The sequence below is a fragment of the Chinchilla lanigera genome, unplaced genomic scaffold (genome assembly GCF_000276665.1).
Source record: "Chinchilla lanigera isolate Chin_1 unplaced genomic scaffold, ChiLan1.0 scaffold00050, whole genome shotgun sequence".
NCBI lineage: Eukaryota > Metazoa > Chordata > Mammalia > Rodentia > Chinchillidae > Chinchilla > Chinchilla lanigera.
The window spans coordinates 14153435-14165051 of NW_004955451.1; the positions used below are offsets into that span (position 1 = coordinate 14153435).

Genomic DNA, 11617 nt, shown 5'->3' on the forward strand with positions numbered 1-11617 from the left:
CAAATACATTCTAAATGAAAAAGTATGCAAAAAGTCATATAAAACAAACACATGAGTGTATCTTTTTTTTTTTTTGTCTTTTCCAGACAGGGTCTCGCTTTGCAGTTCAGGCTGGCCTTGAGCTCACTTTGTAACCCAGGCTGGTCTTCAACTTGCAACGATCCTCCTGTCTCAGCCTACGGAGTGCTGGGATTGCAAGCATGCGCCACCATGCCTGGCTTAAAACACATATGACCATATCTTATTCAAACAAGAAATGGCTGAAATGACACCTTCCCAAATAAAGCGTGGTATAATCAGTATGTAAACAAATGTGCTGCCCGGGTGACGCTTGGGATACACTAAGTGGTAAGCTATCTAGTACCTTCACTCACATCCAGAAAACACAGTGATATTGTTTAACAAACAAGTTGAAATTTCAAGTAATATAGATACTATTATGTACTGCAAACATGTCCTAATAAAAATTAAATAATAATACGCTGAATACTGGTCAAAACCCTCTAAGAAGATAATACAGATGCCATACATAAACAAAAAAAATTAACAAATCTTAAACATTTTAAATACACAAATATGACATATACTAAAGCCAAAACAAGAACATAACCTCAATAAAATCAGCAAACTTACCGTAACAGGAGTTCTTTGGGAAGTTTTTTATTGATTACAGCTTCATCGCTATTTGAGAACATCTGCAAAACAAAATAATTATGTCAAGTGTTACTTAACATTTTATTAAGATCACCTCAACAAGTTCAAGGTAGAGCTGGGGATATATAGCTTAGGTCCTGACTTCTATTCCCAATACCAAAAAAAAAAAAAAAAAAAAAACCAAAAACAAAAAACCAAACCTAAAAATAGTTCGAGGTAATTCTCATAGGAAAGAAGTACGAAAGTTATACTGTATTAGCTAGGCGTGGTGGCACACGCCTGTAATCCCAGCACTCAGGAGGCTGAGGCAGGAGGATTGTTGTGAGTTTGAGACCAGCCTGGGCTACAAAGTGAGTTCAAGGCCAGCCTGAACTGCATAGTAAGACCCTGTCTCAAAAAAAAAAAAAAAAAAAAAAAAAAAAAGTTATACTGTATTTTCAGAGATGGTTTGGCTGAAAATGTCTTTGAGGCATTCAACTAATTCCTTATCTTTTGAGATAAACTAATAGCAGTCAGAAGAATTAGCATATATGCCAGAATTTTTAAGTGTCAGACAGTTTCATGTACTGTTTTTCATGTTTATGACAGCCCATTATGATATTTTATAGATAAGGAACTGAATTAAAAACATTTACTGCTCAAGGTCTCGTTATTATGGTGACCATTTCTAAATTCCAATAAGATAAAGTGGTTCACCAAATTTGACATGTACTTTTCCAGGAAGTGTTAAGAAGCCATAAAGCTTCACATAACCACCACCATAAATTTTGGCAGTTCTCTATTCTTTCCTTTTTTTTTTCAGATAGGGTCTCAATATGTAGTTCAGGCTGGCTTTGAACTCGATTCTCCTGCCTCAGGTTCCCAAGTACTGGGATTACAAGTGTATACCACTATGCCAGTCTACCGCAGTATTCCTGTGTGTGTGTTCTGAGACAAGGTCTTGCTATATAGCCCAGGTTGGCTTCAAATTTGGTGACCACCCCATTTTAACCTCCAGAATGCTGGGATGTGGGGTGGCACAAGACTGTAATTTGCGTTTTTTTCTTTTTTTAAATGTGGGGGATATAGCTCAGTGCAAAGGTGCTGGATTCATTTTCCAGTACTGCAACAACAACAAAAATCCACATAGTAATTTTAATAAGCTTCCCATCCAAGTAAATGGGAAGCTATGTAAGGGCAGGGAGCATACTCTGCCGCATTTCCAGGGCTAAGGACAGAGCCTGATACATGGTGGGAACTTAATGAATCATTTTTAAATTTCAAGACAGGGTCTCTAAGTTAATAAACTGCCCAAGTTTAGCTTGTAATCGCCATTCTCCTGCCTCGGTCTCCCAAAGTAGTAAGATTACTACCGGGGTGCACCACCATGCCCAGCTGGAAAAGTAGATGGTGACACTAGAAATCTGTATAACAGGCTAAAAATTGAGAACAACATAGGGCTGGGGATATAGCTCAGTCGCCCAAGCACCTGCCTGGCAAGTGCGAGGTTGTGAGTTCGATTCCCCGTACAAAATCAAAACAAAACAAAACAAAAAAACCCCAGAACAACAAAGTAGGGAGGAAGAGCCCAAAGAAACTAAACCCTGGGCAGGTGTGGTGGTGTGTGTCTGTAATCCCAGCACATAAAGGCTAAAGCAGAAGGATCTCAAGTCTGAAGACTTTTCAATCAGCTTTCAAAACCCCATTGCCATGTTTTGGGGATTAGTTTAATAACATAATAAATTTAAGTGCTTCACACACAAATATACAAGAAATTACTGCAAGAGCTGGATTAATTTTCCAGTACTGGGCATGGTGCAGTATGCCGTAATCCCAGCACTCAGGAGGCTGAGGCAGGGGGATTGTTGCAAGTTGGAGACCAGCCTGGGCTACGAAGTGAGCTCAAGGCCAGCCTAAACTGGATAGTGAGACCCTGTCTCAAAAAGACCAGAAAAAAAAAAAAAAAAAAAATTACTGCAAGACTTTAGAATATGGGTAGAAAAGACAAGGTAGATCATAAAAAATAGGAAAGAAACACTTGCTCAACAGTGACCCCTACTGCTCAGAATTACTAAGTTCAAAACAGGGTATTCAAAGGTCTGACCTATATTATTCATAAGTTATACACAATTTTTAGTTACCACATGGCTGTGTGGAAAGAGAGCTATATTTTCTCTGCAGCTAGCAATGTCCCAGTAAATATCCTGGACAAATAATACATAAAAAAGTGATGTGTGCAATTTCAGGAGTGTCTTGAAAGGAGAGAGGGTGTGCTGCACTGCTTTTCTCCTTTCTCAATTTTTTTTTTGAGACAGGCTCTTGCTATATCGTTCAGGCTGGCCTTGAACTCACTACAGAGCCCAGCCTTGCCTAGAACTCACAGCCATCCTCCTGCCTCAGCCTCCTTATTTCTGCTGTTCAGAATGCAGGAAGGATGAATGGAACTCATCTTATTTCATGAAGCTGAAGGCCACAGCTTTAAAAACAAGCAGAAAACCAGGAGGAGCCTGCAAATGACTGTAGGACTACATTGCCAGAAAAAACAGCATCTATATCTGGACTTTTATATGGGAGAAAATAAAATTCTATTTTAAAGCCACTTTTAATTTCAGCCTCTGAGAAATGCAGCTACATTTACTAATACACTTTATTTTGACTTTAAGAGATTATCTTTTGTTTTGCAAGATGAAAAGTTGTACATTAAGGATATATTTAACCAGGCATGGTACGTCATGCATGTAATCAAAGCACTCTAGGAGGCAGGGGCAGGAGGTTGGCAAGTTCAAGCCTAGACTGGGCAACTTAGCATATTAGAGAGACTCTCTCTCAAAACTAAAAAAAAAAAATTAAAAAAAATTTTTGAAAAAGGCTGGGGCTATAGCTTTGCAAAAGCCTTGGGCCTAATACCCAGCACAGGGGAGGTGGGTACTTACATTTAACCCCACTAAGGTGCACACTTACAGGGTTAGGATAGAAAAAGTAAACACCTCCCTATAAAAGAGGGCAAATTTTGTTACAAGTATTTTACAATAATCTCAGGGTTTCCTCCCTGTATTTTAACATCTTTGAAATGAAGACATGTCTTATAATTAAAGTCAAAATTATTCCTGTGTTGTACAAAATAATGGTGCATTTTATAACCTGTGGTATCTCTGATTTAATTATATAATAGTAGCTGGGCATGGTGGCGCATGCCTGTAATCCCAGCACTCAGGAGGCTGAGGCAGGAGGATCATTTTGAGTTCCAGCCAGCCTGGGCTACACAGTGAGCTCAAGCGCAGCCTGAACTGCGTATTGAAACCCTGTCTCAAAAAGACAAAAAAACCCACAAATATGTGTGTGTGTGTATATGTACATATACACACACATATATATAATAGTAAAGTGTAACCTATGGGAGAAAAATACTCCATGAAGCTTTTCTTGGGCTCCTTAACGGGACGCAACTGTTCCTTCTCCTATGAAACCCTGAGGATAGTGAACTGACTGGTGTGCTTCACATCAGACAGGAAATGGGCCTTGTCTAGTTGGTGCACCACAATTTAGTCAGCAACTAACAGGCCTACAGATTGCTGAATCAATAAATGTTATTTATACTATAGGGATCTGGAAGTACTTTAATCCCTCTTTTTTACTGTAAATTCCCAGCAGGCTTCAACAGTCTTTTCATTTCCTATCTATATAGTAGAATGCCTTGCAGAGAAAAAAAGCACTAAAACATTTAATGAATTGACTGTTCCCCATTTGGCAAATAAGATCTGAATGACATCAGCAAAGCAACAAAGAACTCAGTATCATTACAATAATTAAAATACTTGAAAAAACAAACAAAAATGAATATAGTATCATTTGGCGAAATTTGGAGACTGGCTTTATGACCCATTTATTTCAAGGGATGTTAGTCATATTAAATATATTTAAGCTGGGTGCCTTGGTGCACACCTATATTCCCAGCACTCTGGGAAGCTGAGGCAGGGGAATCAGAAGTTCAAGTCCAGCCCAGGCAACTCAAGTGACTTAGCAAGAGCCTCTCAAAACAAAAAAAGGTGGGGCTATAACTCAGTGTGAAGGCCCTGGGTTTAATTCCCAGTGCAAAAACAAAAACAAAGTAAGCATTATTTCTGGAATTTCATTTGTTTCATCACTCTATATGCCAATAAATTAATGTTTTGATTATTGTAGCTTTATAGTTATGTATAGTTATAGTTTAAAAAAAAATCATTTGGGTTATGCTTGGACCTTGCAGCACCATATAAATTGAGACCAGCTTATCAGTATCAGCAAAAAGAGCTTGCATGAATTTTTGTCAGAGATTGTACTGACACTAATTTGGAAGAATCTGTCACCTTAAAATTGAGTCTTTCAAACTATTAATATCATCAAACTATTAATAAAGAATATCTCCCCATTTAGATTTTCCTCAATTTCTCTCAGCAATGTTTTTAAAATTCAGCACACAGGTTGTCATGTTTATTCCTAAGCACCTTTTTATTCTGATGCTGTTGTGAGTGCAACTGTTTTCTTAATTTCATTCTTGAATTGTTCAACTCTAGCATACATGGTATATCATCTTCCCATCCTTTTATTTTTAACCTATTTGTGCCTTTGAATCTCAAGTATATTATTTCTACACAGTATAAAGTTGAGTCTTGTTTTGTACCCCATCTATCTCTGCCTGTCCTTTTCTGCTAATGGTGAGACAATTTAGGGCTTTACGTATGTATGCTGGGCAAACTCTACCACTGAGCTACATCCCCAGCCATTTGTAGTATTTTTTTTTTTTTGGAGGGGAGGGATCTTTTTTTTCTTTTTTGAGACAGAGTCTCGCTATGCAGTTCAGGCTGGCCTTGAGCTCACTCTGTAGCCCAGGCTTGTCTCGAACTTGGAATGATCCTCCTGCCCTCCTCTCAAGTGTTGAGATTATAAGCATGCGCCACCACGCCCAGCTTGACTTGCAGTATTCAGGACTGAATCTAAGGCTTAGCACTGAGTTACACACCTAACCCATTTTATTTAGCCACTTATGGTACTGGGGTCTGAACCAGGGTCTTCACACTGAGCTATATCCTCAGTTTGTTTTCTCTCTCTCTCTCTCTCTCTTTCTCTCTTTCTCTCTCTCTCTCTCTCACATCTATCTATCTATCTATCTATCTATCTATCTATCATATATTGGCAGGCTCTTACTAATTCATTGAATTGCCTATGCTAGTATTCAACTTTTGATCTTCCTGCCTCAAGCTCCCAGAGTGCTGGGATTAAAACATGGGCCACTTAGACTGGCCATTTTTATTTTCATTTTAAGCCAGGGCCTTCCTAAATTGCCCAGGCTGGCCTCATGTGTGTGATCCTCCTGGCTCAGTTCCCAAGTAGCGAAGGTTACAAGCAGGTGCTAACACACCTTATCAATCTATGTCTTTTGAAATATTTGATCCACTCACAATCAGAGAGATGTATCTCTCACTGTTTATTTTCTACATGTCTTTTAAAACTGCTCCTCCTTTATCTTTTTGTTTTAGGTATTTTCTAGTATGCTGTTACTTTTTAAACATGTATTTCTTTAACTTCTTAGTAGCCCAGCAATTATATATGTGTAAAATTTGGTACAATCTATTTCAGACTACTAACTTAATTCCTGTAAAATATAGAAACTATGCTACAATAGAGCTCCATTTCTCCCCTTCCCCTTTTTACTATTGTTACACAAAATGTTTTTAATTATTGTCTTATGCAAATGTCTTCTAATTCAGTTAAGATAAAAAAGAACAACCTATTTATAGTCTTTTATATTTACCTCTGTAATTAACATTTACAGTGTCTTTTTCCTCAAGTTACCATCTGGAACCGTATCATTTCAGCTTGAAAAACACCAGTTTTTTTTTTGAAGGGCCGGGGGGGGGGGTGTCCTTTTCGAGACAAGATTTCGCTATACAGTTTAGGCTGGCCTCGAACTCACAGATATCCTCCTGCCCCAGCCTCCTGAGTGCTGGGATTACAGGTGTACACCACCATGCCCAGTAGAAAACCTTTAAAAGTTCATGTAAGGCAGATCTACTAACAGCAGATTATTTCAGTGCTTGTTTATTGGGAATGCTTTCATTATGCCTCAGTGTTTGAGTAACAGGGCGTTAAGGGTTCTCCAGAGAAAAAGAACCAATAAAGGTGGGGCCTTTCTGGGGAGGATGAGATTTATCCTGGGAACTGGCTGGTGCATGGTAAGTGAATATAATTCCCTTTAAGTCTGAAGGCCCAGGAACTCTGATGCCCAAGGGCAGAAGACAGATGCCTCAGCTCAAAGATAGAGACAATTCCCCTTCTCCCACCTTTTTGTTCTATGCAGGACCTCAGTGAATTGGATGGGCAGACCTTTAGCCTACCGATTCAAATTCTCACTTCTTATAGAAACACCCTCACAGACACACGAGAAATAATGTTTAAACATTAGTGTTAAGTAATGTTTAATAATGTTATTTGGGCACCCCTTAGTCCCTCAAGTTGATACCTAAAATTAACCATCACAAACAGTTTTGATGGATATAGAATTCTTAAAAATTTTTAAATGAGATTTGCCCACAATAAAATTAACAATTTTAAAGTGTACAATTCAGTGCTGTTTAGTGCATTCATTCATCTTGTTGCTCAATTACCATCCCTGTCTACTTTCAAAACTTTCTCATCCCCTCATAACACACCTATTATGTAATACCTCCTCAGCCCTACTGTTCTCCCATTCCACTTTGTATAGGGATTTCCCTCTCGGTATTTCACATAGATGGAACCATTTGATTGTGACCTTTTATGCCTGGCTTATCTCTCTTTATAATGTTTTTGAGGTTTTTTTACACTGTCCTAAATCTCAGTACTTCATTTCTTTTCATGGTAGAATAACATTCCACTGTGTGTCTACCACATTTTGTTCAACCATTCATGTCAATGGACACCTGAGTTGTTACACTTTTTGGCTGTTGTGAATATTGCTGCTATGAACACTCCTATATAAGAACTTATATGAATGCCTGTTTTTAAATCTTTTGGTGTATATCTAGGAGTGGAATTATGATCATGATATCTTTGGCTTTTTAAGAAACTGCCAAACATTTTTTTTCCCCCCGGTACCAGGAATTGAACTTACGACCTCGCGCTTGCCAGGCAAGTGCTGTGCCGCTGAGCTAAATCCCCCGCCCCGAGCCCAACATTTTTATGGTGGCTATACTGTCATTTTGCATTACCATCAAGGACGGACAAGGATTGATACTTCTCTATATCTCTGCCAACATGTGCTATCTTTCACGTTTTCCCCTTTGTAAATTACTGTATAGTCATCCTAGCAGTTGTGACATGGTCGTCTCATGTAGTTTTGATTTGGATTTTCCTAATAAACAGTAATGTTGGACATTTTTTTGGCAATTTATTAAAGGTAGAAAAAAAAAACAGGCTCTGCAGAGCGAGTCTGGGCCAACTAAAAGTAGGTAAATAGGTATGCTCTACAGAAGGGAGCAGGCTGCAGTGGGAGAACACAGTAGTCTAATGTTAGACATCTCTTCCTGTTGTAGTTGGACATTTGTGTATCTTCTTTGGAGAACCATTCTATTATTTTATTTTTAAGGTGCTGTGGGTTAAACCTAGGGCCTAACACATGCTGGGCAAATTCTTTACCACTGAGCTACACTCTTAGCCATGTTCAGATCCTTTACTCTTAAAATTGTTTTTATGGTTTGTTTTTTTTTGTGTGTGAGACAAGGTCTTCCCACATAGTTTAGGCTAGCATTGAACTCACTATGTAGCCCAGGATGGAACTGAATTTGCAGTGATCCTCCTGCATCAGCCAAGTGCTGGGATTACAGGTGTGCACCACGTTTGTTTTTGTTTTTTTTTTTTTTAAAGGTGGCAAAATTTCACATCCATTAAAGGTAGAGAAAAAATTCAGGATAAGGAAAAAATGTGTTTTACAGAACAAGACTGGACCAAGCAAAAGTAGCAAAATTTAAAAATAAAAATAATAACACAGGATCTCATACATAACACAGCCTGGGCCTTGACCTCACACTCGTCCTGCCTCAGCCTCTCAACTTCAAGATTTATTAGCCTTCTGAAGATGCTGAATGATTATGGATATAGAATTCTTGGTCTTTTTTTTTTTTTAAACACACGGTGTTAAAAGGAGAGGGAAGATAGAAAAAATAATGGCTGAAAATTCCTTGGATTTGATGAAGAATATTGATCCGCACATCAAAATATCTTAATGTGGTGGATTAACTAATGGACAACAGCAATCCTCTTGAGTAGCTTGGGACTATAAGTATGTGCCACAGTGCAGTATACCGTACTGGCCTCCAATTTAATGGTATTAAGATGGTGGGCCCTTTAACAGGTGGGAGCTGGAGGGAAGTGATTGGGTCATGACTGCCCATGTGAAGAGATTAATGTTGGTCTCCAGCAGGGGGTTAGCGGCTTGAGTTTGGAGCCAATGGGGACAATACATAGCGAGCTCAAGGCTAGCCTGGGCTACACAGAGACTCTTCTCCAAACAAGCAAATGAACTTACTTTTTCTTTATGAATTATCTAGCCCCAGTTATCCCTTTTTTTTTTTTTGGGTTTTTCTCCGGTACCTGGAACCGAACTCACGACCTTGCGCTTGCCAGGCAGGCGCTTTGCCACTGAGCTAAATCCCCAGCCCCTCCCAGTTATCTCTTATAGAAGACAAAACAGACTAAGATAGTACTTCTCAAATTATGAAAGTGCCAGTTTGCACTGTATTTTTTTTTAAAGACAGGGTGTCCCTATATAGTTTAGACTGGCCTTAAACTTGTGGTGATCCTCTTGCCTCAGCCATGCCCAGCCCAGTACTGTACTTCAAAAAATAATGCCTAGAAACCTTAGGCACAGCCCCCAGTTGTTATCACAGGTGGTGTTTTTGCCAGTTGTCTCACAGCTCCACAGTATGGGTCATTCTTTACCAGATTCCCATCACAATTTCCATGGTTCTTAAGCTTCCACCAACAGGCTCCCTGCCACTTCACCTTGTCTGCCACTTGATCCCAAACCCAGTGGTACCATGCTTCTTGTTTTTGTTCTGCAATGCTCCATTTCTCCATTTCCGAATATCAGTCTCCATACCATCCAAATTGTCAGGACAGCAAAGCTACCCAACCATTAGGGTCAAGGGTTAATTATAGGAATTAGACCATAACACAATTGTGGCAAGACCTATATGGCAAAAGGAACCATGAACCAGTCTAATACCCCAAACACATTCAACGTTCAGAGTTGAAGGAAAGGTCTGTGGGAGACCATACTGTGTCAGCCAAGTATGATGAAGGGACAGGAAACAAGCTTAACGGAGACCTGCACAGTTTGCAAAGAATTTAGAAGAGATATAGAGAGCATAACACTTGCTGGGCTGGAAAGTAAAACTACCCTTGCCTCTGGTCTTTCAAACTTGGAAGAGTCTCAAAATAAGAAATGTGCTCAGGACAAATACCCAATCTAAGGTGTTAGGTTTTTTAAAAAAATTAAATTACATTATTTATCTATTTTGAGATAGGGTCTCACTGTTTAGTTCAGGCCAGCTCAAACTTGCAACGATCCTCCTGCCTCAGTCTCTGAAGTGTCGGGATTACAGGCCTGTGTCACCACGCTTGGCCCTGTTAGTTCTTTGTAAGACTTTGCCTGGTTGTTTCTCTCAGTTAGACAAAAGGGCTTAGGGGAATTATGCCACAGGAGCCTGATGGGATCCAAAGTAGAGAGAGATCTTTTTTTGTTTTTGTTCTTTTGCTGTATTGAGGAATGAACTCAGAGCCTTGTGCATGCTAGTCAAGCACTCTACTTCTGCATCACATTACAGCCCAAGATGTCTGTCTTGAAATGGGTTATGGATAGTTTAGTTTTGGGGACATAAAATAAACCAAGTCAGATTTGCCGGAAATCCAAAATTGTTCCAGCTGGATTAAAAGTTAGAGTTTAAAATCAAAAGAGGCTTTTGGAGTCTCAACTTCATATAGAAAAGAAATATACTGAGAAAGCTAATTGGCTTTGTAAAACATTTTTTGTGGTACCAGAGGCATTTTAGAACTGATCCTGGCTTATGTTTTGTTTTGTTTTTTTAAATTTTGACATAGGGCCTCAATACATTACCCAGCCTAGCTTAGAATTTGCAATCTTCATGCCTCAGCCTCTTGAGCAGCTGGGATTATAGGCATGCAGCATTGCACCCAGCTTCAATTTTTACTTTTGAGCAAGTTCTCACTAAGTTGCTCGGTTGGCGTGGAATATGTGATTCTCCTACAGCCCCTTGAGTAGTGAGGATTATAGGCTCCATAAAAAAATAAATAAATAAAATTTAAAAGTTTCCTATGTAAAACGAGACATCTCAGAAAGCATAGCCAAGAACCACAGAAAATAATTCTAGGGAACCAAGTCCAGGGAGGACTAGGTACCTAATATTTAACACATTCATGACAGGGTTGTAATTCCTATGTGTCTCACTGCTGGGTGCTCTGAACCACGTGGGGATGTGTTAACATTTCCTGCTCCTAGAGTTGACCTAAGACCACATACCCAGCTAGATTTAAGAACTGATTTGGACCAACAGCTCTTATATACTTCCTCTTTCTCTGTGGTACCAGGGACTGAACTAAGCACCTTCACACTGAACTATATCCCCAGCCCTTTTTAATTTTTTAAAATTTTGAGACAGGGTCTTGCTAAGTCACTGAATTTCCCAGGCTGGGCTGCAATTTGGGGTTCTCTTGCCTCAGCCCTCCCAGAGTGCTAAGATTACATATATGTCCACCATGCCCAGCTCTTCCCTTCCTTTTCAATGGAAAAGTCTACTGTTCTTATTTCATTCCTGCGATGCCATTGTATGTTGGGTGTGTAGAGTAGGTAACTTTTTAATTTGCAGCTCTCTGGAATCAAGAATTATACTTCAAGAACTTATCTGCCTTGCTGGAGAGAAAAAGCTACAAAGAATGGCTTTCACCCCAG

The 11617-nt window shown here is 39.3% G+C and overlaps 1 protein-coding gene across 4 annotated transcripts in view; it reads right to left on the minus strand.

Moving 5' to 3' along the window:
• Fbxl20 (F-box and leucine-rich repeat protein 20) overlaps window positions 1-11617 on the minus strand; it is a 104149-nt gene that overhangs the window by 55771 nt on the left and 36761 nt on the right. For all 4 annotated transcript variants that reach the window (XM_013519186.1, XM_005394302.2, XM_013519187.1 and 1 more), the window contains exon 2: window positions 634-695. In XM_013519186.1, coding sequence (XP_013374640.1) covers window positions 634-695 — 62 coding nt within the window. The remainder of the gene's footprint in view (window positions 1-633; window positions 696-11617) is intronic.